This window comes from Plectropomus leopardus, chromosome 21 (genome assembly GCF_008729295.1).
Source record: "Plectropomus leopardus isolate mb chromosome 21, YSFRI_Pleo_2.0, whole genome shotgun sequence".
In the NCBI taxonomy this organism is placed as follows: Eukaryota; Metazoa; Chordata; class Actinopteri; order Perciformes; family Serranidae; genus Plectropomus; species Plectropomus leopardus.
Genome location: NC_056483.1, coordinates 11,885,807 through 11,913,424, shown reverse-complemented (window position 1 = coordinate 11,913,424; position 27,618 = coordinate 11,885,807). Strand labels below are relative to the sequence as shown.

Genomic DNA, 27,618 nt, shown 5'->3' with positions numbered 1-27,618 from the left:
GTGCTCTAGTAAAAACAATAAATGAAAGGCTGTCTCCCTTACTCACGATGACTGCAACGACAAGTACCAGACACATGCACAGGAGTCACCAAGAGGTACTTTGGGGTAAGGTATTAGCATATACGTCAGCACCCTCCTCGCATAGTCTTAAAGTGCGATTACCCCATTGGTTATTTTGGAACTTCTTGTCATGCTCCAAGTCCCTCTGACATGATTGGAGGCACCCACTGGTTCGGCAAGCTGCTAATAGTTCACACTGTCCTCAAGCCTGTGAAAAATTGTGCAGCTCAGCATGTTTCCTCCTGTTCTATAAAACGAGTGACATTTGGTGCCCAGATAATCCGAGCTTCGGCTTTTTTAAGTGCACATGCAGAAGGAGGCCGGGTGGACAGATAAGCCCAGCTGTTAAGTCTGTCCAGGAGTTTAAAATTACTGAAAACTGGGAATGCCCATTCATCACTGCAAATACCCCCGCTGTGTTTGCTTACACTTGCCTCTTAGAGAACAAATGTGGATGTAGGTTAAATATAAGTTATTTTCCGGTCTGTAGTATTTCTGTTTTATTTATGTAGGATAGAGAGCTGATTGGTAATACCCCAGGCTTAAATAGCCTTGTCGGAGTGCTTGTATCGTCCTTTGGCACACACAATACCAGAACTTGAATGTGGAAGCATATTCTGTCAGTGAGACAAACCACTGGCTCGCACAGCACTGCCTCTTTTGTAACTGTACTTAGTCTCTAAGCAGAATGGCACAGACCCAATCTAAGTGGCTTTCATCTGGCCAATTCAAACAGACGTTTGACCCCAGACATTTGCCTAATGTGTTTTTGTTATGTGGACTCCTGGCTTCACAAATGTCACAGTGGCTGGACTAGTGGGGGTTTGGTGAGTGACTCAGGGGGTTAGGAGTCGAGGGGGGGCACAGGAACAGGGAGTCAGCCTGAGGGGGTGGGGTTGCGAGGCAGAAGTTTAGTCCATAACCTCTGCATCTTGTACTCTAACCCACTGGGAGTTGGTGGTGTGGTGAACATAAGTTCCCAGTGATGACCAGCCCCTCCTTTCTCATGAGCCAGACCCACACTGCACGCCTGCTGATGAGCGCCCTGGCCCCCAGCTCTCTGCTGACCTGGGCCCAACTGGGCAGGCAGCTGTGGAGGAGACGGGGAGTGCCACATTTCTGGCCGCCTGGGTTGCGCAAGTCAGAAGCAGTCCCAGACAGTTGGGACAGCCCTGACACATGCTGCCATTAGAGTGGTGCTGAAAATTTATTACCAAACATATTGGTATTTTAGGGTGCAGCTGACTTAGATTTAGTGGCAGTGCTGATGAGGCTCTGTCTTTAAACCCAAATACCATATTACTACCAGAAAGTGACACCCTCCACTTACTGCCTTCATACCACCTCCTGTATTTATAACAATAGCTGATATCTGCTCAGTGTGATTCTCATCGGTTGTATTTGCAGTCAAAGTAAGCTTCAAATATGAAACTTGAAAATGTTTCAGTTTACAGGAATCAACTGCAACAGATTTTATATATAAATGTTTTTTTTGTATTTGTATGCAAATTGTAGATAAATTGTAGGGCAGCTTTGAGAAGACAGGGCAGGAAAATATGCTGTGTATACAGTAATCTATCTATACAGTAATCAAATATTTTTATTTTTGTTTTTTTTGGTTAGCATTATATCTTGTTTGTCTTTTATCCAGACTGCAAACATTTTTAGTATTAGTTCAAACTGCACCAGTGAAGTGAAGCTATATTTAGCACTGAATTCAGTGCCTTTAGGGGAAAGTAGAAGAGAGCATCCGTTAATTTTGTGTGTTATACAGCATGAAGGCTTTGTTGTTTTGTTAAAAATGGTTCCATCCAATATTTAACTAGACTACACACTACTGAGGCCTAACAAATGCTACAAATACTTCCATTCTTTCTTAATCAAGCAAATCTAAAAGTAAGTATTTAATATTATTTTAATCACAGATATTTAATTTAACATAACTGCCTTGTGGATACTTTTAGATCACATAGGCCTGTCAGATGAATTTGTATATAGTGTGTCAGATATAATATCATGAAACAGCACAGGGTGCAGATCTAAATAAATATAGCTGAAGTTTGGTTTGTTTAGTGAATAAAAAAGAGAGTTATTATCTAATGCAAGCACAGTTTTTGCCACACATCACCCAACCCAGTCAGTAACCAGAAGAGCAACTGTAGTTATTTTAATGTTTGACCATGACATCAGTTGCGTCCCGCAAAAACTGCAAACCTTTTAGGAACAGGATTTATTCTAGGTGTTAAAACCTAAAGAAAATTTGGGATGTTCTGCAACTGCATGTACTTTTTTTGTCGCAAAGATTTTGGATTTTGAAATGATGTTTGCCCCCACAGAGATGCATATTGTGTCTTTCTTATATCACATATTGGAAACTGAAATCAGATGCTATGAAAGACATAAATCTCAACATATACTGAACCATCCTCATGAATGTAACTTGTTAAGCTGAATTTACTCTTATTATTCTCTTTGTCTTTTAACAGGCTATATATTTTAAGCATAATGCCCGCGGTGATACTTCCAGCCATAGTGATGTCTCATTCTGAGTAATAGGTCTCTAAAGTGTGCTTGTTTGGCTTTTTTGGGGCCATTGGAGAGCAATAAAGTGTCTGTCTGAGGATTTTCGGGGTCCTCATAGACTTTCTCCAGGTGTGCCTCGCTGGTCATAAAGTACAACTTGTCTCTTGTGGTATATGCATGGATAAATGTGTCCGCCGAGTGTTGTTTCATCAAATACTACTTAGCTTGCACTCAGATTGTCAGCACATTAAATTTTCATTTAAAAATGACTTTAGTAAATTCTTGAAGTTTTGTCTGTACTTAAGTGTGCGTGCTATATTTTATTTACTTTAACATGCTAATTTTATTTCATTCAAAGCATATTTTCCTTTTTTTTTGTTTGGAACCAAGATGGCAACAACAATAAGGTCACTCTGTTAATTTAAGCTTCTGACGTCCGCTGAGGTTAACCATTTCCTTTGTTCCTTGCTTCTTGTGAAGGAAAGCTCCAATGTATTTTCATGTTGAGGTATGCAGTGTTTACTTTTATCACTGCTCCTCGGTGAGGCGGGCCAACCTGATGTTTGTTTATGAGGAATTCTAGCTTCACTCGAAACTTTCATTCACCACTTGAAAGCGCTTGACTTGCTACTAATTTACCTTGAGGGACTTCAAAATTATCTGTCTGCACTGTCAAAATCTTTTTTGTGGTGGCAACTTGTCATCATCAAAGTTTGTCTTTAGAGTTTAATGAAAGCCTGGTAGATAGATGGGTTAATGTTATATTGTTTATACTTGAGTATGGCATGCAGAAAGACATCTTAAACTCAAGGTAACATGTTTTTTGAGCCTCAAAATTATGTTGGTTGCTTTTTGTGTTTGCTTTGATTGCGTTAGCTGTCATTGTTGCTATGCAAGTCGCTTTTAAGTTCGTGTTACACATGAAAACACAAGCAGTGGGAACAGAGGAGGGATGGAATAGTATTGAAAATGATCTTGAATTTCCCTTGGTCATCAGTGCTGCTTTGCTTTACCAAGGATATGTCACTCTGTGCAGCTCGGTTATTTTCAACAGGAAACTATGCACATTGAATAACTCAGGAATATCCAGTACCTAGCACTTACAGAGCTCTTTGACAAATTGCCATCCAGCAAACTTAATGTCCCACTTGTGTCAGGGGCAAGGCTGGAGGCTGAGAGGTTTGTGTAGTTAAGATTTTTTTGCGTTTTCTCCTTAGTCAATAGGTGAACACTTCACCTAGTAATGCCTGAATAAATATATAAAAACTGTTATTTTATCCAAAGTTATCCCAAGTTCAGATTTCCCTTCTTGGGGGAAGTTTTGGAGTGTAATGCTCTACTGAGACTTATGTCAAAAAAGGAACTTGATCCCCCGAATGTGTGACATTGTATAAACACTGTAGTACTTCTACCCAAACAAATTTGCAGCATATGCATATGAAAATATTGCAACTGTGTCACCAGGGTGTTAGCATTTTGTTTCATCTGCACCATTTGATCCCTTGTCACACCGTTCCTGCACCTTTCACACTGTTTATGTATTCTTTGTCAAGATAAGCAAACTCATTTTTCCGAGATGTTCCCCAACAGAGGAAAAACCCACCGCAGTCTTAGGGTCTTAAACTTTCCAAGCACTGGGATTCCAGTTATATGTACATTAACCCTCCATTCCTTATCTTCAAAACGGAATCAGCCATTTGGAAGTGAGTCTATTTTCATGTGTGTGAGAAGCTGAGTGGATAACCTGTTGGCAGTGGAGGACAGTCCAGATCTCTCTTCACTCTAAATTGCAGGCAGGCATCCCTGCAACCCCACATGAGGACCATTGAGTCCCATCAAGATAATCCTTAATAAAGAACGGCTTCGCATTTAATCTTAGCTCACTTCTCAAATTTCTTCCTTGATATAGTTTTTGGCAAGTGACATTTTAGCGCTGATGTCAGTCGAACGGTATCAGTGCATCTTTTGTTAAGCTTCCACTTGGCAGACGTAGACGTTTTTATTAGGCTAAATTTTATAGTTGCAGAAAAGATTATTATAGCTAATGATGTTTACTTATGTTAAACAGAGGCATCATAGTGGGGTTTAAAGGGGTCTGATTAACTAGGGAACCTAATGGGTTGGGGGGCCTGCAATGAGAAGTTTTTTTTGCATTTATTATATTTGTTTATATATGTTATTATAATATAGTTCTAAATTATAATTTCCACGATTAAATCAAAATTGGCTGAATAAATTGCTTGAAAGACATTTTATTTAAAAAAAAAAAACACGGAGGAAGCTCCCTCATGCCCTTCTAACCCCTTAATGCAGCTAGAGCTGAGTAACTACTTTTGCTGCTGGAGTACCAATGTACACTGTTGTGTTTTTCCTTAAGAAAAAAAAAGAAAAAGAAGAAGATAAAAGAAAGGAAAGGGAAAGAAAGAAAATTTACTTTGTAAAAACTGCTTAGGCATACAGACCTCTCATGCATAGGGCCCAGAAGTCGGTGCTACACCCCTTGTGTTGAATATTTATTAGTGCCTCTTAAACTGTAATGTTTTATATATGTTAGTATTTTTATTTTCAAAAATTTAAAACAAACTTAATAATCTCAGTAACTCAACATCTTGACAATCTAAATTCAAAGTTTAACCTACATTTTACACAACATTGTTTGCATTTAACAGCCATTCATTTAATACTGTGCAACATGGAAGTAGCAATCACCAAACATCACCAGTAAAACTGCTAGGTTGATTGGAGCCTTGATTCAAAACATACCATACCACACTGCATGCAGGACAGTAAGAGGAAAATCTGAGTTTAGTCGTTGAGACATAAACAACTCTGGATAATTATACTGTGCAATTTGAAAATAACTCACTTGCAAAATTACATCTCAAACTAATTTTGTACAGCTGCTTATTGAAATAGAGAGCGACAGAGTATATGCAGTAACTCGATTGGCATGTGTACCCCTCTGCTATTAGAAATAGTTACTTGAGAGTCCCCAAGCATCTATTAGTCAATTGCGTTATCAAGAACCTGTGCAATATATTTCATGCTTCGATATTGAAACGTGAGCTTATGGATTTACCTGTGGGCAGTTGGTTTGGAAAAGGAGGTAGCACTTGTGTTTCAAGTGTGTCGTCCACATCATTACTGCAGTATATTTAAATCAGGAGCAGTCTATTTCTGTCAGCTCCTTGTTGACTGCTGCTGCAGAAGTTGGTTGGTGTTGACCTGCTTTCAGTTTGGGTGGTGAACTCTACAGATGATCATGTAGAAATTGACTTATATATTATTATTTTAAATTGAAACAAAATGCAATATAATAATTAATTTGAAAAAAAAAAGATTCCAGTGTGCTCTTGCAGTTACACACATCACCATTTTCTTATTTCTTATCATCACCCACAGACTTACAAGCAGTGCCTACACAAGCCCACCGCTAACACAGTGTGCTATTCTTCTAGCTGTGGGTGTTCTTCTTCTTTCACCACCTCTTTACCATTGTAAATGCATGATTTCCTCTTTCTAAGTAATCATTTTCCAGCATTACAGTCGGTATTTTACCTGCAGTTTTATTATGTGGAAATTAAACAAATTTCAAATGGCCCATTGACCTCTCAACCATTCATTATGCAGAATTGATATTCTTGAAAAAACAAATGGCATGACATATTGAAGCAAAAGTTGTACTAGCCTCATCACCAGCTTGAATAAATCACCAGTTTGAGCTCATCAGTAGCAGCGTGGCCTTGTATAGCAGCTTCGCACAGTTGAAATAATAACCTGGAGCAGACAGAAGGCAGTCATTACCTTGCACACAGACGCGGAGTGTATGTGTTGACGGAGGACTTCCACTAGACTGCTGTGGAGACGGACAGAGCCGAGCCGCTCGGCCCCTGTTAAACCTCCGGCTTCCCATCACCTAAGCTAATGACCTAAGCCCTTGTTTACCCTCTGAAGTCCCCCTATGACAAAAAAGAAAAATCCAGCAGCGACCCAAGACTCACAAGAGAGAGCAAAAAAATGTGGTTTGTGGTGAAAAAAAGAGCATAACAAAAAACAAGAGAGAAAGGGGGGAGAAGAAAAGTGTGGGCCCTTGGGGTGTGTGAGCGGAGCCTGGTGTTCCAGTGGACAGGCGGGCCGTTGGAGAGATCTGCCATTTCATTGTCTTAGTCTCCACTGATACAATCTGGAGAGGGCTCTATTGCTTAAAGCTGTGAGTGAATGACATATGGGGAGCTGGTGTGAGGCACAACTCCCCCGTGCCTCCTCCAGACCCAAAGTCTTCCTGTGAGAGAGCACCGAGCAACTTTTCTGCTTTTTCAAAACGGCAGCAGCCTCCCTCTCCCTCCCTCATTCACTGCCTTTCTCCCTCCCTCCCTCCCTCCCTCCCTCTCTCTCTCGCTCTCTCTCACTCTCTCTCTTTTTTTCCCTCTTCCTCAGACACTCACTAGTCACTGCCTGAAGCAGTAATCGGACAACTCTCTTTCTCACCAGGACCGGGTCTCCTGAGATACCGCGCGGGGCTCCATGGGTTCCAACACCTAAAATGAAAAAGAAAAAAGTGGTCTTGTAGTTTACTTTAATTGTGCTACAGATTCTACGAGCACCTGAAGAAGTCTTTTAGAAAGTTTGCTGTCCATTCTGCTGGACTGGACGACCTCTCTGTAGAAGATTTTTTTTAAAAGAAGATATAAGAAGGGATAAACACACAGGGATTCAACCATAATTATAGTGAGTATGACTTTAATTTATATGTGATGTGTTAGCTGACTAACTGTCTTGTCTTGTCAGATAATTTAGTATTTCAGTGTGTGTATGGAATTATCCCCTTTATTTGGTACATTAGCATCAGCGTTTAATTGAAGTTATAATTCTCAATTAAAGCATTCATATTAACAAAGCAGTAGGAGTAACCATTTAATTTCTGCACTGATATTGTCATTAATTCTTATAGTTTAAATTAGCACCTACTTCTTTATTATTTTAAGAATTGTAATACATGGAGATATTCAGAAAATTCTAATAATGGTGAAATATTACCCAAAGAAGAAAGTATGCTCTGCTATGTAATTCAGAAATGATGATCGATAAATAGCTCAAATAAAACAGTTGTTCTCAATGGATGTTTATTTTGAATTGAAGTGAAAGTAAATGCAGCTCACATGATAAAGTAATAGATTTTAAAAAGTAAATGTTATTTAAATAACCATTCATTCAATACAACAGTGTATTTGATAATTGCAAAAATTAAAAAAAAGATACGTTCTGCTTTTTTTTAAATATATATAGTATGTCTAATAGTTTTATAAATGTAACATCCAATTTCTCTGCAGTTACAAATGACATTGGTGCAAAAAAAAGTCCCCTAAAATTTCCAGCTTAAAAATTTCTATTTTAAAAATTTTCTCCATCAGAATTAAAAATACCCTTTTAAATTGCAAAAAAAAAAAAGTATATTTTGTTTGCGAGAGAGAGTAATATCCTTGTTGTACATGTATTCAAATTTTCCATCGAAATATGGAATCTTCTTCTGCCTGTTCCAGTTTATATTTTTGATCAGGCTATGAAAACATGCTGGTCCCTGCAGGAGTCCCTTTTTGACTGGCAGAACAAACAAAACCAACACAGTTAAAGCAGTTGACATCTAATGCCATCTGCTGAGGCCAGGAATGCTGCGGGGAGACCTGAGAGGCTCTCAGCGTTTGACCGAGACAACAGGCCTCGACTCCCGGCCATGCTGCGTCTCTGCTCGCCAGTATTTCGCGTGTAGTAAAGATGACTCACCCGCTGTAATCACTAGCCTCTCTAATTGAAGGATGTTCTGGTTTAATGTTCGGCGTATGATCACAGGCTTACATCACAAGTCAGGGAATTATTGTGTGTGTGAAGGGCATTTCATCTCTCTTAAACTGTGCTTTTTTTTTCTCCCCTCTTTCCTTTTTCATCCTATAATTCCTGTCATTTTCAAACGCCTGCTCTTTTTGGTGTTTAGAAAGGTGTGTGTTTGTAGATGAAAGAGAGGAAACACAGAGGTTTCGGAGAGGCTCGTGAGCCAGGCTGCTTGCAGAGTGGCCTCCGCTCCGTGCAGACAAACATGACAGTGTGTGTGATCGCCTGCTGCAACCATTCACTCACACAATAACCTTATTTATCCAATTAACAGATAATGAGCCGGCTGATTTGGGGCTGTTTACTCTGTGTATTTACTTTACGCCGACAGAGATCAGGGTCTCTCTGGCTTGCTGCGGAGCTCCATGCTTGTGTAGCAGCAGTGTGCACAAGCAGGAGTGGTCGGCGGTGACGGTGGCATTGTTTGCCCAAGGCCTGATGCCTTCCGTATAGATGTGTCTAGCCTGCCGAGCCCTCCTCTCTCAGAGAGGAGATTGAAAATGGTGAAAGACACAGAGCTCTAATTGATCCAGCCTCAATGATAGAGCTATTAGTGAGGAAGAGGGGTTGAGAGAGCGCGAGAGAAAGAAGGAGGAAATAGGGGACCTCCTATTAAGAAGCCCTTACTGGGTGATTAGTCGACAGGGGCTGTTTACTAAATACGGTGGGGTGTTATTTTGTTAACACGCCACTGCTTGGATCTGCGATATGTGGCTGAAAGAACAGGAAATGAGCTTTAAAGGTCTCTGTTGATTGCATTACAGATTCTCAATCACTAATACCCTCCTCTGCGTTTGTTTGTAAATGGCAATATGTTTACGTTGTGCAAGATGAGGTGTGGAAGCCGCTGAGTCAAAGGTTTCAACAGAAATTGTATTTAAAGGGATCACACTGCAAATCTGCCTATAGTAAAACATGCCTCTAATTATATGTCATTTTTTTTCCTCTTTAAAATTTAAAAAACTGCAGCTCTATTGCGTTCTGCAGTGTTGATATGAACCAAGCCATTTTAGAATTCCCTCTGCTTCCTACCCTGCGTAGATAATAATTTAATTGTAGATCATTGCTGTAGATTTGAGAAAATAAGAATAACAAGCCACAAGCATTAGAGTGATATAATCGTCAAGATTTGTCACTGGACTTTCTTTCATCTTTGTGTTGTAAAGCCTCCCTCGTTCTGCGGTGGTCACGGTGGTAGGCAGGTTGTGATAAAATGTGCACCTTAAATCTTGTTTGATGGCCCCTCAAAGGCGAACTGGCCTTCTGGAAATAATTTGGAAGGTTGAAGAGCACAGTATTAACAGATTTAACGTAGCTATTGAGTGAATTGCTGGAGCACCAATGTCAGATTGAACAAAATGAGAGCGACAAATTGCACATCAACACGCAGCACATCTGTTAATAATTGTGCTTTTAATTACAGACGAGTACAGAATTTTAAATTGTGTGTGAAACACCATGTGCTTTTATAACTTGTCGCCGTAAGTCTCGTTCTTGTACTAAATACAAACCAGTACAGTTGATCTGTGTAAATAAATGCACATGGAATACAAATATAGAAAATATTTCATGTTTTTTTTTTTAATCTAATGATGTTTTATTTACTCATGTATCTTTTAAGTTTTCTAGTGCTGTAATAATACCTTTAATCAAATAATATTTTTTTCTCTCAGAAAATAAATTTATAAAAATGCCCTCATTGAGAATGACAACACTGTGTCTACCCATTTTAGTAAAAAATACAATGGTTGTCTCATCTTAAATACTTTATTGTTGGGGATGAAAAAATACCAAGCTCTTTAATGTTGCATTTGTTGGCAACCGTCATTTTTTCGGCCACGTATAGAGACACAAGTGAAGTGTAGCATTTTGTAAACTGTGCCTAATTCCACTCACATCTGTGTCCAATTGTTGTCTGCATCTACATTCTTTGAGAGTGGATTTATTTTTCCTGGGCCACCATGTGGATTCAGCTGACCAGCTTAAGTGGGGATTAGTTGTTTTAAAGTTAGATTTTGATTAAAGCATTGTTTTTCAAAAGTTGTAACTCACAACACATGGCTTACATAGACTGTAAAATTCAAAGGACTATGGTCTATGTCCTATAAAATTAATATCCAGTAAGGATGACACAGGGAGTGAAAATAAACAAAGTGTATTCACTTATATTTCTGTTCCACTGATTATTTTTATTTGCAACTTTAATATTAAGAAATGCTTTTAAACAAATCTGGTTTGTTATAATAACGCCTTGGTGACTGCATAGTAGTGGAATATGAAGCAAAGGTGAAGAAATGATTTGTGCCGGGCCAGACAGCCTGCATGCTGAGATGATATATGCTAAAAGCTTGGCTGTGGCTATGTTTACCTTTGGAAACGCAGGTCTTGAAATAAGTAAAGCGAAACAAAAGGGCCAGCAAACAACCGTGAGTGAAGCGTGTTGTGGCACTTCTTTTTTTTTTCTCTCTCTCTCGATGACATTTCCAGCGCTTCATCTAGCCTTACTTTGTTCTTGTTAGCTTCAAAGACCTGGCAGTTCAGGTTGAACTAAGAAGCACATCAAAGATGCTGAATGCAGCCCCTTTTTTTAAATAATAAATATTTAGCGGCGCAGAAGAAAGACTTGTGCTTTTAAATCCCTGCCCCCCCTCCTTTCTCCTCTCCCATCTTCCTCACTCCCCTTCTCTGTTTCTCGTCACCTGGCCGGTTTCACCTGCTGGCAGTGGCTGAGACACCAGCATGGTAATAGCTTCATTGGCTTGAATGGAGAAACCAACCACCACACACACACACACACACACACACACACACACACACACACACATCATACCACATCTCTCCACCACAACACACTCTCTCCACAACTTCCCCCAACTCTGTGATCGCTGTTAATGTGCTGTGGCAAAATGTGTTTCTCTTTCGTCTTTATGGCTTTTACCTCTGTGGACTTTCTTTTCCATTGATATTTTTACATCCTCTCTGCATATTTCAGTATTGGGAAATGCCAGGAGGAGGCACTGCTGTTGTCTGTAAAGTCAGAATGAAATATAATGGTTATTTTTGCTAAGATGGCTGTACCATTAGCTGAGGGAGAGTGGGCAAATTGTAAAGCTGGAATGGTATTCATGAAGGCTTTGCCTTGGTGTGAAGAGCAAAGCCTGTTGAAAAAAAAAAGAAGAAAAAAAAAAACTTAAGACCATGCAGCTCAGGTTACCCTGGCTCGTGTAAACAGTCAGCCATTAAAAAATCATGCTAGGATTTTTGAGAAAAAGGCTTTATATGTCTTTTTTCCTGACCAGTGGAATACCTTTGACCTTTTTTGGACCCTGTATTCCCATGGTGGGCCAGAGTCAGGTCTAATATAGTGTTATAGCCATGCAAGTATATGGCTCTGCTTGATGTTTGGAGAGAGACGAGCAGAGCGGGAGTGGACAGCAAAATGTAACTGTCAGCTAAAGGAGAGTAATAGAGGCATTCGTAGCGTCATAGGAAACATATGTGGCTCCATATGCTCTCCGTGTTCTTGTTTCCAGTCTCCTTCATTGTCTGAGATGCACCACTGATCTGGGGGCCTCTAAAGTGCCCTGCGTGTGTGTGTGTGTGTGTGTGCATTTGCACCACTGATCTGGGGGCCTCTGAAGTGCCCTGTGCATAAGTCTGTGTGTGTATGTGTGTGTGTACACACATACAGGCATGAGTTATGTGTCTCTGTGTGCTAAAGAAAAAAAACATAAAAAAAGACACAAGCATGAGTTTTTTTGTGTTGCCAAAGAGAAAGAAAAGATTTATATAATGTCTGTGTGAGTGTATATATTGTTCTCTTTCTACCTCTCTGTCCAATGTGAATGGGCTGTGAAGTTAGGAAGTTGTGCGTTTCTTTGCTGTACCATGGCCCCAGGCTGGGGCAGGCCCGCGGGAAGCAGCCCTGACGGTCATTAGGACCTGTCAGTATGCCGGGAGGGGGAGTGCTGATAAATTTCAGATAGTGTCAATTGCAGATGAAAGATCTGCTGAAGATGCTAGGGGTGTCACGCTTGACTTGTCTCCGCTCAACAAGTCCCATCTTCCTTCCAGCAGCAGGCTACCTCAAGCAGCAAAGCGGGCAGGCTCTCCCACCCTCTGCTGCCCCTCAGCCCCTGCTCTCCCCCAATCCCCCAACCCCTCACCCCTCTGCCTACCTTCACTCCTTCACCCCCACACCCCCCTCCTCCACCCCTTCCTGCTTACCTTGGCTAAGCCGCTTTGCATGTTGATTGGGGGAGGGCTAATCCAGTTTGCAGCTGTCGTAGACCAATGATGAATCACCTTTCCGTCATTTGGCCGTGCTCCCCTCACTCTGGGAGGAGGGAGGACCTGGAGGAGGAAACAACAGCGGAGTAGGGCTGCGGCTCGGAGAGAGACAATGTGCGCCTCTGTTCCCCCGCTAGCCCTCGCTTCCCATTCTGCTCCAGAATAACAATAATGTTTTCTCAGACAAGCCTTTTTGTGTCATGGATGGCTCTGGACTGTGACATCGAGCTGCAATAACAAGGAGTGACATTGTTTCTGCTGGGGCAGGTGGAGGCAGAGTAAAGAAAGAGAGTGTGGTTTGTGAGGACTCAAAGCCATCTAGGTCCAGGTAAGAGCACAGTTGAGCCAGTGCCAGCAGCATCAGAGACATGTAAGTCTCTGCGTGGCATCAGAGATTGACTTAGACACTGTGCTAAACAACTGTCAACTTCCCTCAGCCTACTGTGCTGTCTGATTGGAGATAGTAAAGACTTTTTAGCCATGAGATAAAGAGAAGAAATCTTGGGCAGAGGAGGAGAAAAAGTGACTGAGTAGTGACTGTGAAATGCAGGGTTAGTTTATTCTGTACGATCCTAATGTGCTTATATTTGTACCTTTGTGGTGTTGTATTCTTGGAGGCTGTGATATTTTTTAGGGTAGAAGTAAATATACATCTGGGAAAAGGACAAAGCAGCTTCCATATGTGTGAAAAAGATTTTTGATTATTACTGTTCTTTGCTTGTACCTTAGTCGTTTTGGTGTGTAACATAATGCTTAAAAAAAAAACATTTTCCGTTAATAATTAAATTGCATTGAACCACAAAAAAGGACTACATTTGCCAAGCTATACTGAAAAGTATCATAATATCATAACATTATAATATCATCTTAAATAGAGTAAATGCATATCATAATTTAATCTTTTTATCTCGTAATTCTGGTTTCTTTGTGCCATCTGATAGCACTCAGACTGCTCAGAATTTCTCAAGCATTTATCTTTGTGGCCTTGTGTAAAAGGCCAATGTTTATCGATAGCAGAGATACCCAGAGCCCTGCAATATAATTGGAAATGGCAGTATAATGTACAAAACATTTTGTCCTAATTTCATTAACTCACTGTTGCGATGGGAACAGTGGCAGAGACAAATGGGCTCTAGAGTTTGTGGCCGTACTTTTCAAATCACTCGTGCCTCCTTTCTGCTCCTTACTCTATACACTATCAAATCCTTTGAGCGCACAAATGAGAAGATAGAATAATGTTTTCAGTGGCGTGGTCTTTTGTATAAACACAGAAACAATTAAGGAGCTTGCCAGAGCAAACACATGCCTCATGAGCTTCTCATCTGCCCATCACTGAGGCATGGGCTCTTACAATCAGGCAGAGTGCTGCACTTTTAACAGGCACATTAACCATTGCCTCAAACCAGCAAACATCTGTTAACAGTCTTCGATACCACACAAAACGATATACACTTAAGGCCATTTTTGCTTAAAGACACATCAGGAGTAAATTGACAGTAAACACTTTGTGTTCACTTCATGTAAAACGGTGACTTGCAGTGAGATTGTTGTAATGAGAGCAATCAGAAAGTGCCTTGTCAAAATGTTTACTATTCATTTCATAGCTCCACTCTGTTTTTCTTTGCGCATATGTTAGTGTGTGTGTGAGGGTGTGTGTGTGTGTTTGCCTTGTATATTTATTTCATTTTCATGTGTTGTTTTTGTCCTTGTCATTTGATAGCACATAAAAACGTCATTTGAAATTCAGCAGAAAATATCTCTTGCAAAATAGTCATTAGTAAAATTGCGGTGAATTACAGATTTTAAACGCAATTCTAATGGAATGTTATTTTGCTCAGAAAATCACCGTTTTATTTATCAAATCTGGCCAACCGGATTGTACATATTGTGCACACTGCATTGTGCATCAGAGCTGCGTGTCTTCCCTGAAACCAGAGTGATATGTGTAATTTGATTTTGGTGTGTGCATGTGTGCGTGTGTGTCTCGTCAGGTCTATGGAAATGCAGGATCTAGCCAGTCCTCACAGCCGAGTAAGTGGAAGCAGTGAATCTCCTAATTGTCCCAACCTCGACAACTCCCACATCAATAACAATTCCATGACACCCAATGGCACTGAAGGTATGTGTGCACTGTTGTTGCTTTTTAGTTGTTTTATGTGTATGGCATGCTATTTTAAGAATTTAAAGGGACTGAGAATTGTGGCAGAAGCTGTAATATTCAATGTGAAACTGATTTTTTTAAATCTCAGTAAATCAGTGTAGCATTTATGCATGTGTTGTGCGTCAAAATATTTAGTTATTCGGTTTTTTAAGGTACATATATCTGCTGTCCTTGTAGCACTTATAGCTCCAACAATTCAGTGCTACCAGTAGTCGTTTTCTACTGACTATTAGCTGTTTATTTAAGTAGCCATGTAATTATTCAAAGCCCACAACATGGAAATGACGGCATTTTGCATGAGGTCTCTACTGTACATAGTTATTTACTCAGGTGATTCACCTGTGCTTAAATCTGAGCTTTTGTTTAGTGAAGCAGTCATGCCCATGTCTCAAACCAACACGGCTTATTAAAAACACCCCCCCCCCCCCCCCCCCCCCCGCCCCCCCACCTCCCGGTTCCCTTGTGCCTCGAGCTCAGGATTTTCTCTTTTGTGTATTCATGACACAGGACCCGTAGACATAGTGCAGACTGTCATGTGTCCCTTTGCCATTCTTTCTTTCCCATAGGTGATAACATCACAATGCTTACCACTGCAGACTGGTTGTTAGGTTCTAACTCACAGTCCGCTGCAGGTTTGTCTACTCTTGGTGACGCAATGAAAGGACAATACTTGGTGTTTTCAACTGAGAGCAACAATGAAAGCACTCATTTTTTTTAAACCACCTACTTCACTTATAAAGAAATTGATTTTTTTCCCAAAAATATCACTTGCTAAATTATAAAGTTGCCTCAACTATTGTTCCTTTCATTCAGAAACTATTTGCTGTAATTGTTGTGTTATTCTGTTCAAGCATGATTTGACACAGACTGGATATGAGTCCATTGTTCCAGATTGAGATGAACTTGCATACTGTGCATTTTGTTTTCATTTGGTGTCCCATGCCTTTTCCCAAATACAGTGGTTATTGTGTGCTCTGTGACCTGAGTGTGTGCTAGTATTATGCATGCACCTTACCACTATTTTTTTCATCGGTGTGTTGTTAAAAAGACTCGCCCCTCGTCAACATATGTTTCCGCACTGAACGAGCATAGCGGAAACATGTAAAACATGACAGCAAATGGCTTCTTCAACCATGGGGGATTCCACTGAGCATGACTCCCTTGCCCACATTGTCAATTTGTTTTGCCAAAAAGAGAAAAAAAAAAGAAAAAGTCCTCCAGCCCGCCTGAAGTGAAATGGATTGATTTCAAAGATTCCTGAGCTGTCAGAAAGCTGTGAAATTGTCTTTGCAGATCTATCGCTGAGCTGTATAATGGAGCCAAGGTCAAACAGCGTTCACTACACTCTTAAAAAGATTTTATACACCATACATTTTCTTGACATTTCAATTGCAGTTTTATGTCCCTGCGGAGTTCTTTTTTTGTCTGTGGCTCTAACACACATCCACTGTAATGATTTTTATTTCATGCTACATTTAAGTACTGATAAGCCAGCAATTTATCCTTTAGGAGTAAATGATAATGTAATTATTTTTTGTAAGTACTGTCAAATTAAAGTTTAATTTGTACTGCTCTTGCAAAATAGTCAAAATACATTAATATAAATTCTCAAGCTTCACATTGGGAAACTGCTCTAAATGTAAAAGCTGCTCCGCATTTTACAGTTAAGATCAGCGTTAAAGATAACCTTCTCTTGTATCATCCGATAAATCCTATCAAAAAGAATTCAAGATAATATTCAAATGCAAAAATATATCTACAAACCATTTAAATGAAGACAGATGTAATGCATTTACATTTTATGACTTTACTGGAAATACTGGATGTTGTTTGACTGCTCCCTCCTCCTTGTGCAGTTTCTTTTTCTTTCTTTTTTTTTTTTTTTACACTGAGTAACTTTTTGCTATGTTTTCTAAACATAATTTGGTGAATGTGAAATTATGAAACCCTGAAACCCTGAGGTAATTTGACATTAATCAGATCTTTTTTTATTTTTTCTTTTCTTTTTACAGACTTGATATCGTGCATTTGGTGACAATGTGGCTTCTTTGTTTGCAGTTAAAACCGAGCCAATGAGCAGCAGCGAAATCGCCACCTCGGTAGCAGACACCTCTCTAGACAGCTTCTCAGGATCAGGTGAGGCTGGAGGACTAGTGCGCGTGCGTGTACGTGTGTGTGTGTGTGTGTGTGCGTGTGTGTGTGCGTGTGCGTGTGCATGCGTGCGTGCGTGTGTGTGTGTGCGTGCAATCAAGTGTCTGGCTGTCTCGCTCTCTCTCTCTCTCTCACACACACACAGCTGCAGAACTGATTAGTCAGAGATTAGCCTAGAGATGGGTGACCTAGAAGCTGGGCCCCTCATAGTGTCCCTGAAGCTAAAACACCAATATAGTGTGTGTGTCTGTGTGTGTGAGTGTTTAATAACAAGCGACTCTACCATGCCTTTGTCAGCATATTTATATGTTGTGCTCGCCTGCACGTGTGTGTGTGTGTGTGTGTGTGTGTGTGTGTGTGTGTGTGTGTGTGTGTGTGTGTGTGTTATCGCTGTTGGTTCCCATGCCAGTGGGTACTGAGTTATGACCTGTAATGCACTGAACCTGTCCGTCCAGTGGAGTGACATGGCGTCCCAGTGGCCCTCGCTCTCCACGGGCTGTTACCCTATCACCCTGTCAGAGCCAGGGTTTTCACACTCTCCCCTCAGCACGGGAACATCACTCACACACACACGCACATAAACACACACACAGGGACATCTCTAAATAAAACCAAGACCTCAGAGTGTAACGAGCATTGTAGGAATTGTAACAGAAACAATCACTAATGTGATAATTTTTTCGCTTATTTCTTTTTTCCACGCACACCAGTATCTATGTCAACCTGCTGCACTCTCTTCTATTTTCTATAAACATGTATTAACAGTACTGCATCCAACTGTGCATGGTATTATCTTGCTGCTAATTTTCCTGTATTTCCCTAACTGTTTAACTAAGTACTTGATACTTAACACTAGAAGCGCATAAATCACTGCTATGACTTTTGTCTCTGACAATATTAATGAAATTTAGTAATCTTACACCCCATATCCTCCGCGGGGAAACCCAAAGCTCCGTTTAGAAGAGCGGGTTTTGTCCAGTGGCAGGTGCTGCTGATGTGGGAAAAGTGTTCAATATTAATAACGTGTGTGAGGGGTTACAGCATACAGTTACATACAGTTAGCGCTCCCCCGCAACCAAATCCCTTATTTTACACGTCACGACCAATTAGACAGATGTTTCAAAACTGTGCCACTCCGCTGCAGTTAAATGTGAGTAATGCGGCACAACTGCGATTGATGCCTTATTATTTATTAATGTGTTGTAATATAATTTAATGTTCATCTGCTGTGTATTACTCTAAATTTAGATATAAATGTGCAAAAAATTATGCCTGCTATTCAAAAAATGTTTGATTTAACTAAAACAAATAACAGAACTTTTTAAGTGCAACTGTCAAAATAGTGACTCATATCTTGCAGGAATTGTGTCAGAATATTTGAGTTTTGGTTATTTATTCATTTATTTATTTAAAAAATAGGTATTTTAAATTTTGGAACTGAAATCTGCAGGTATCGTGTAACACACTAATATAAACCCATTGATAGCTGGCTTAAGCTCTTTCCCAAACATGTAAGGCAATGAACAACTTAAAAGAAAAATTATAAGTAAAGAAAATAAAAAACAAAAAGTAAATGGCATGAAAAAAAGTGCTAGAAATGTAAATGTGATTTACTTTCAAAAGATAATTATAATTAAATAATTATTCTCTAATATTATCCTCTCTTGTCTCTCTTTTGTCTGCCTTGTTTTTACTCATTTCAGATCAACATTTCTTGTGAGGTTGCCTTTTTAGCTGTGTTTTCAAAGGAAATCAAACCATTTTTCTCAGGTTTCAATGCTTGTGAAAGGTGCCTAAAGGTTACTCAAGAAACCTATGACAATACAGGTTTCAAAGGGTTTATTCACATTTTCCCATTAATAACAGTCAGTTTATTTGAAGTATTATTTAAAAAAAACTGACAATTTAAAACAAAAATCCTTGCATGTTGTTTTTTTTAATTCTTTCTGCAGATTCAAAACAAGTGCACTTCTTTGAGTTATTTGTGGCTGAACTTTCGCAAGTTAACAGCACCGTGGAACCACGTAGTCGTACGCTTAATGAAGGAATGATTCTGCAGTAGCACTCATTACCTGCAATCAGTGATGTCACTTCCAATGTGGTTGTGGCTTGAAAGGCCCGAGGCTACTGAAGCCACAGGCCGAGACTGATTCAGACCATCCTGTTTGTGTTTACACCAGCGGTCGTCATAGCAGCCCACAAGTATCTCAGAGATACGCTAGTCAGCAGAAAAACCTGATGTTCTTACCTGATTATTTTACTTCATTATTGCTCTCCGGTCTTCAACCTTAAATAAGGTTACCGAAATAAATAGAGTAATGCAATGTAATTACTGTTTCCTTGGAATCCAGAAGTTCTATTGGCAAAAGACAATATTTACCTTATTCCTTAATGTTTAAATATGTGCTTGTCTCTTTTCTTTTTAACTCTCCTCAGCTATTGGAACCAGTGGCTTCAGCCCAAGACAAACTCACCAGTTCTCTCCACAGATTTACCCTTCCAAGTAAGGCTTCTTTTATTTTTCTTTAAAAAATAAGCAGCATCCAACTTCATTTGGATCTTTAATTAGATCCTTCTGCTAGATCGGGTGGTTTTCGACTGGCTTTGTTTGCCTGGATGTCTGCAGCTTGCGCACTCTGAAATCTGTTGTAATTATTATCTTGCAAAAATTTCCTTTGCCATTTATTGTTCTTTCACTATGTATATGAGCTGCGCGATGCTATCTGTCCTGCAGCTTGGCTTGGTGTTTAAAATGAAGTAGCACAAGGAATTTGTCAGTGAGCAAAGTTTGTGTTATGGTTTTACGGGTAAAACGTGGTCCCCTTTCTTCCTGCCTTCCTTTCTCACTTTTGTCTTTTTGTTTCTTTTCTCAAATAGCAGAACATATCCGCATATTCTTCCTACCCCTTCATCCCAAAATATGGCTGCGTATGGGCAGACGCAGTACACCACAGGAATGCAGCAGGCCGCAGCTTATGCTAGCTACCCCCAGCCTGGCCAGCCCTATGGCATCCCAGCCTACGGTAAGATTTCTCAACACACACATCAAACCCTTCTCTTGTCTTGCTAAAAGATGCATGTTGACTACAACTAAATATTTTTGCTTCCTGAAGGTCAGGACCAAGACCTTGCTCATAACAAACAGTGTTCCCACAATTCCTCCAGCAAAACAGGAGCAGCAGAGATGCTGAGTTGTTGTTTAGTGCCTGCATATTCTCCTTCATTGCAATAAAACAGAATTTGCTTGTCAAGCTGTTCAGATAGATCTTAATGATAAAAATCTGAAAACTGGTTTCCTCTGGCTTTGCAAGAGAAAGCATGGCTCACTGTGGGCTTTATTTGTCCAAAATCTTTCGAGTGTTTTGACCCCAAAAGACTCTCCAATATGTGGAGGAATTTACACTGTTTATTTGAATGGAGTTCTGCAACCTACCGCTGCATAGAAACTGCATTGTGACTGATTGAATGTAAGCAGTGGCCAGTTTAACTCACAGAATGTTTTATTACTTGTGCATCTTTTGACCTGTCTTAGATGATAATAACAGTAATGATAACGTAAAATCAAACAATTATAGTCCTAACATGCTTTTTGGTTTTACAGCCAAACAATAAAATAGCTTCTTTTAGTGAGATAGTGAGAGATAATATTTCTAAACAGCTGATGATAGTAAAAATCTTTAATCAGATAATCAGCACTCGTCCATTGTGATAAGTGTGTTATGCTAACAGACAGAGGCTGTGTCCCTTTACTGTGTCCAGTGTAATTTAAACCTGTGTGTTGACTGTTGTCTGTGCATCAAACCGATCTGGTGTCACTAACTGATTTAGGTCCATTGTGGGCAGGCATAAAGACGGAGGGGGGTCTGACCCAGTCCCAATCCCCGGGACAGACAGGCTTCCTAAGCTACAGCTCGGGCTTCACTACGCCGCAGACAGGACAGGCCCCCTACAGCTACCAGATGCAGGGTGAGGACATCTTTTTGAATCCCTATCTTTTTTTTCTTTAAGCATCTTCACATATCCGTTTGTATGGTGTCAGAATGCAGCGTGAGATGCCATTACTCTCTCTTAAAGCTGGCGGCATGTCCAATTTTACAGTTGTAACATGTTTGCAGCAGAATAACTGAAATAGCTCACATCATGAGAGGTTTTCAAACTGTCAAAGCAGATTTTAAATCACCAACAATGTAAAAGTAAGGTGGGAATCTGATTGCTGGTTTCTTTACCCGTTTTATTCTGTGTATATCTTTTTTGTCTATTTGGAGTACTCATCTCCTTTGTCCTTTTTTTTTTACATTATTTTTCTAATGTCACTTTTTTCCCCTCTGTCTTCTTCCTTACTTAGTCTCATTTCAATGTTTCTGCCATGTGTTCCCTCTGCTTAGCCCATCCAAATAAGGTTTATTGTACTCTTTAAAAAAAAAAAAAAAAAAAAAGATTAGAGAAAAAGGTCTCTGTCCCTGATTTAATAGCACACAGAGCCAGACTGATTCACAACACGGCCCTCGCACTCACCCCAAAAGATGGTTGCATCCCGGCGGTCGTTATGTGCAGCCACGACGGCTGCCTCCCTCTCGTCTCCTCTTAAAAGAATCAACACAGATGGAAAAATGGCAGGCACTTAGGAGGCACCGGCCATGTCCTCCCCACTCCCCAGCCTTTGTTTTTTCTCTCCCTGTGATCATATTTGTATTTGTTTAAGAGCTGAGACCGCAGAGATTTATGGCCTTGAAACCGATAAAGATGAGTTGTTGCGGCCTGCACTCCCCCGCTTTTGCTCTCTCTGTCCAGTCATACACTCTGTTTAAATGTAGATCAAGCTTTCTGTCATGTTGTGTTTCTGTTACTCTCTGTTTGCATTGGTGCAGAAAGCCTCTCTTCCACCTGCACTTAGCAGTTAGCTAACAGCCAGCATTGTGTTTTCCCCCGTAAAAGCTAATGTGCGACAATAGAAACATCTCCACATGTTGTTGAAAAGCCTCTAGAGCATCTCACAATAAATAATGCCAGCTCAGCAGCAGATGTAGCGCAGGGAAGCCTCTTTTCCACGCCTCTTAACCAAATACAGTCGGCCACAGCCAGAGTTTTGCAGCACGCAGCCGAGCGCCTGAAAAAGGAGAGACAGAGAGAGAGAGAGAGACAGAGAGAGAGAGAGAGAGAAAGAAAAGCAACAAGAGAACGGAGCATGTGCAGCAGAATGTTCAAGCTGCTATCCTGCCCTCAGTGGTTTAACTCACGATGACAGTATTATGTGCCCATTCATCTTCTAAGTATTATGCTCTTACTCTGTCTTTCTCTTTCCCTCCGTCTAACTCTGCTTCACTGTCTCCCACTATCTCTGGCTATCGGATGCCCCACGTAGCGTTAAGTGCATAATTGACAGCCATGTTAGATGACAGATTGACCACTATTCTGGCCTGGAGTTCTCTAACTGTGGCTCTGGCCCTCCGCCACACCATCATCATTACTCTTTCTGGCCTATTGATCTGCCTGGGCGAGGTGCCTCAGGCCTGGGTGTCCCAACCAAAGACTCTTTTTTTCCACATTTGATACTCCCCCTCTCTGTCAGTGTCCCTGCCACCAGCGTGTGGCCAGCTGTCAGTTCAGAGGACGATTAGATTAATGTTTTTACTTGCTTTCATGTCCGATGCCATGGAGCTTTGTGTGGGTGCTGAAGTTGTGGCACCAAATCAGAAAAGGGACTGCTGTTTTTGTGCGTTTCAGTTTTGCAGTCTAGGGTGGCAGTTTAGTGCATCTCATGGATTGTAAGCAAAATCCTAAAACATCAGAGGTGTGTGATGAGATGGGGAGATTGCGCTGATGGTGGGACTGAGCAGATGCTAATTAGGTGAATAATTGGATTCCAGCATTCTGTCCCAGTGGCTGTGTGAGCTGAAGCAGCCGAAGCCTTGGTTGCCTTTTTTAAAAGGAAAGCCCCATCTGGACTTGATAGCCTATTCCCAAGTGGGGCATACAAACTTCTGCTACAAATATTGTGCACTGATGATAGACATAGCCCATGGCAAGGGGACTGATCAAGCAAAGCAAATGGACTTCCAATTGTGGAGCCAGAAGGCAGCAGGGAAGGAGGAGAGGAGGGAGGGATGATGTCTGGTCTTGAGTGAGTGAACTAACTGGAGCAGGACAGGGGGAGGGAGAGAAAACATGCCCCCCGGGGGAACCACAAGACCCCCTCTTTCTCCCCCTACTATAACCAGCACCACCACTCCCAACAGCATGGGCTCATTCTCACTGCTAGCGGGGGTCCCCTCGGCTTTTATGTGGCTCCTTGTCCTCCACAGAGCAACCCTCAAACCCTGCCAGCGAGAGCTTTTATGACTGTTTGAACTGTGCATTAGGCTAATTTGTTGTCCTTCGCAACCTTACTCCTCCTCGTCTCTGCCTTATTGTTCTGTCAGACTTTCACTTGATGTTGAACTTTCTGTGGAGAACAGAAAAGTTTTGAAATTCCCCCCGCAGGCATTGACATATCAAACAAAGCCAAAGAGAGAGAACAGTTCTGGAGAAAATAACCGATGTAAAAAGTGTGGTAAAAATCTGCTGTGTGTGTAATTGCGGGAAGCAGAGAGTGAGAAACTGCACAAATAATTAGTGGATCCTGGTAATCTCGGGAGCTTGGGAGGTATTTGTTTCTCTTTTTTAGCCACAGTGCTGGGTACTTAGCTAACTGACAAGGCTAAACACTGCACTACGTCTTTTCTTTTCTGTGCTTTCTTCCATACGGTACCCGTCATGCCCCCCTTCACTTCCCTGATCCTTCCCCCTGCTCTGAAAGCTGCTTCACGTTTGTCACGGTGTGGGAGGGCCCTCCTGATGGGGCCAATGACCAGAGGATGAAAGAAACTCTCTATGTTTGTCTCTGGGAACAAAGGTGTAATTACGCCCCCATTTAGGAACAGTAAATTCATCTCCCCCTTCATTTTCACTGAAGCTATGGGATATTTTTTGGCTTTGTAGGAGTGAGGAAGCTTTTTAGAAATAGTGCAGTGATAGTGCTTCTGCATGTCCCCTGTGGATGTAGGGAGATCTAATTTGTCTGTATATCAACAGAGGCAAATAATAAAGCCCAGTGCTTGTATTTTTAGAGGTTGGATGAACTGCAATGACACTTTTGCAATTTTAAACCTTATTAATAGATTATTTGTATTGAATCTTTAAAACTCAACCCTCTGTAATAGGCAAAGAGAACATCTGTGCAAAGTTTTACTATTGCTGTTGTTATACATATATATATACACACACACACACACACACACACACACACATATATTATAATGTAGAACAATACGCATACATCAAGCTGCATAAATTACTGTGATCACAATTTTGGCCTTCACAATGAATTAAACTTGAGTGAATGCAATATTTATGAACAAATTAAACTGAATGCCCCCTGCTCAACACTGAATTCTCTGACCAATCCCAGCAAATTTATCTGGCTCCAGGCAAGCAAATTTTAAAGCAACCTGTTTACATTTTCTTTCATGAGATTATTATTTTTTTATTCATTTATTTTGTATTAGATGCAGTCCAGTTTAATATTGTAATAATGTATACAAATGAAGATTTTGAAGTTGTTGTTTTTGTTTTTTTGTTTTGTAAAAGTAAAATGTTAAAGTGCACTAACACTAGTTTGTTCTTTTATGTCCAGTGTGTAGGATTTAGGGGCATCTATTGGTAAAGATGGAATATATTCCTAACTATGTTTTCATTAGTTTAAAATCACCTGAAAATTAGATCTGTTGTGTTATCTCTAAATGAGCCGTTGGTATCTACATAAGGAGACTCTTCTTCCATGGAGTCTGCCATGTCGTTCTACACTAGCCCAAAACATCAATCAAACACTGGATCTAGTTACGGCCATGCACATTTTTGTGTTTTTGCGTCAGACTTAGTTCTCCTCCTATACACTTGGCACACGGGAGAAATGCATGCTCCGCAACTTTATCGCTAAATGCCACTAAATTCTACACACTGGAGCTTTAAACATCATTGAATGATCATAATGCTATGTTTACATGGAATCAGGGAGTCTGCAAACCTGATATCATTTTAGTGGAGAAAAGGACAGTAAAATGAGGTGACGCTGGCAGAGAATACCGTCAGCGTTAATGGTAGATGTCATTGCCACTTAAAGTTAAATTTTTTTTTTTTTTTTATGCTGTCCTCTAATTTACAACCAGATGTTGTGTAGCTCTCTCACACAAAGAGCAATCTGTGCAATAACTGGACATGAGTAGAAAATTACCTGAAATAATGAACACAAAATAATTCTATTTAATATATTTTTTTCTTTCTTTCTTTACATTGTGTTATCAGGATTGCAAAGTATAGTCATGCATGTTTCGTTTTGCCATCCTGCCATTATGTCTGACTTGTTTTAGTGTTCTGTGCCATCCAGAAGGTATTGTCCTTTTGCCATCCTTCTGTCTGATTCCATGTGAACACAGCATAATTTTGATCTTAGGGATGAGAAAAATAATTGGAATTATTTTATCTTTAATATAAAAACCCCCATCTTGACCTCCTTGTCACCCTAGTGTCTCTTAACCAGTATGTGATCCCTTTAAGAGCTGCTCCTCCTGCTGTTCTCTTGGCTGACATGACAGTACAGGTGGATGGTCGCTGAGGAGAGAAGGCATGCCCCCGGGGTCCGCCACTGCTCCTCTCCTCTATATCTCATGTCATGTATATTATTAAGCCATTAGATGCTATCAACCCCTTTGAATGATTTAATTACCCAGGAGGACCATCCTTTGAGCAAGTGAAAAGAGGAACATACATATTCATTGGGGCTGGATGTCAGCAGCAAACCCGCCCCCGGTGCTTCTCACTGCGACCTCAGCCCTCTTTCCCTATACATCTCTGTCTCACTACACTGCTCATGCACACCCCCCTGGCACCCTCATGCTCCGTCCCAGTGCATCCATCGTTTTCACCCCCCTCTTCACCCCCCACGCCACCCTTCGGTAGCTCACACACAAAAGTCTCTTGTCTTGCTCACATTGTGCGGGCTTGGACGGCTTTGGGAGCAGGTTCTGTCCACCCCTCACCCTTCTCTGCCCCCCTCTGTCATTCATCAGGCCTGATCCAATCACTGATAAGGAAGGAAGAGGAGAAAGATAAGGCCACTCTTGGGAGCGCTCCCTCAGGCCTCTCTCTGTTCACCACCTGAAATAGCTGTTTCACAAAAGATTTTTTCCCCCTAACAATGTGCTATTTCATTTCTGTCACTGCACTGCTGGCAGGACTGCAGATTTAATAATGTTGTTTGATATAACATGATGTGTACATAACTCAAAAGTTCTATTATTTCTCCCTAAAGGTGGTACTTTCACGACAACATCAGGCTTGTACGCAGGAAACAACTCCCTGACAAACTCGAGTGGCTTCAACAGCACACAACAGGTAGCTGCGCACTTCCTTCTGCTTCTTCCATTTCTGTGATCTGCTATCAGTATGCAGCTATCAGTTTATATAAGTTTGCAGACTTCTTCCCAACCTTGAAATCTTTATGAAACATGCATACTCAATATGTTACATTTCATCCGTGACACGTTCAAACATAAATCACTCAGGATGTCAAAAGCTTTGTATGCAGGATTATCTACTGTACCTCCTCCAACACAAATGTATTATGCCACAGACGGAGAGGGAGAAGAAAAAAAAAAACAAGACAGATCGCTGTCCAGATGTAGGACAGAGCAGACATGTGTTTGCATTTATGTTTTGGAATCTGCACTGTAAAGTAGCAACACTGGTGCAGGGCATATCTCACATTACTCTGCCAAACCTCCTACTTCTCTTCCTACCTTCTGACTCTCCCTACCTATTTGATCTAAATCTCCCCTCTTACACCATATTGCACATGTCTTTATTTCTCAGTTTTTCTTTACTTGCCTTATCTTTACACATACCCTACCTTTTTACAATTTCCCTACTCTGTCTCTTTCAACAGGACTACGCCAGTTATCCAGCCTTTGGCCAGGGCCAGTATGCTCAGTATTACAACAGCTCACCCTATACTTCACCCTACATGACAAGTAACAACACCAGCCCCAGCACACCCTCCACCACCACCACCTACACCCTCCAGGAGCCACCCACTGGCATCACCAGCCAGGCCCTCACAGACAACCCTGCAGGTAAGAATCAAACAGGGTTCCTGCAGATCCTTAAAAAGTCTTAAGAGGCATTGAATTCATTCTTCTCAAAAAAGCCCTTCTTGGTATTAAATCAACTTCAGTTAATCTTTCAAAAGTCTTAAAAATGCTCATACATTTTAAGTGGGATTTCATGTATCTCTTTTTCTGAAAATCTCAAAATAATTAATAACTTTTTGTTAAGTAATTTCATAAATTCCTTTTCTTGAACTCGTTAATCTCACATGCAGATTGAGAAACATAAACTCGTCCAGAAAACAGGCCAGGTCTTCTGTGTTTTCCACTAAAAAAGTGTTGTGTTTACAACATTTGATGTAGATAATAAAAAAGTCATGTTTTATGTTACAATAAATTGTCCATCTT

General features: G+C 40.7%; 1 protein-coding gene across 15 annotated transcripts in view; it reads left to right on the top strand.

Moving 5' to 3' along the window:
- The window catches only part of eya1 (EYA transcriptional coactivator and phosphatase 1), a 69,233-nt gene that overhangs the window by 19,227 nt on the left and 22,388 nt on the right, over positions 1-27,618 (top strand). For 2 of the 15 annotated variants that reach the window (XM_042510510.1, XM_042510509.1), the window contains exons 3-11: positions 7,021-7,311; positions 14,751-14,878; positions 15,487-15,552; positions 16,979-17,056; positions 19,508-19,574; positions 19,952-20,094; positions 20,900-21,037; positions 26,418-26,500; positions 27,051-27,237. In XM_042510510.1, coding sequence (XP_042366444.1) covers positions 14,755-14,878; positions 15,487-15,552; positions 16,979-17,056; positions 19,508-19,574; positions 19,952-20,094; positions 20,900-21,037; positions 26,418-26,500; positions 27,051-27,237 — 886 coding nt within the window. In that variant the 5' untranslated portion in view covers positions 7,021-7,311; positions 14,751-14,754. Of the gene's footprint in view, positions 1-7,020; positions 7,312-13,012; positions 13,088-14,750; positions 14,879-15,486; positions 15,553-16,932; positions 17,057-19,507; positions 19,575-19,948; positions 20,095-20,899; positions 21,038-26,417; positions 26,501-27,050; positions 27,238-27,618 lie in introns of those variants that run through there. The other 13 variants (XM_042510513.1, XM_042510512.1, XM_042510508.1 and 10 more) reach the window with 8 other exon arrangements.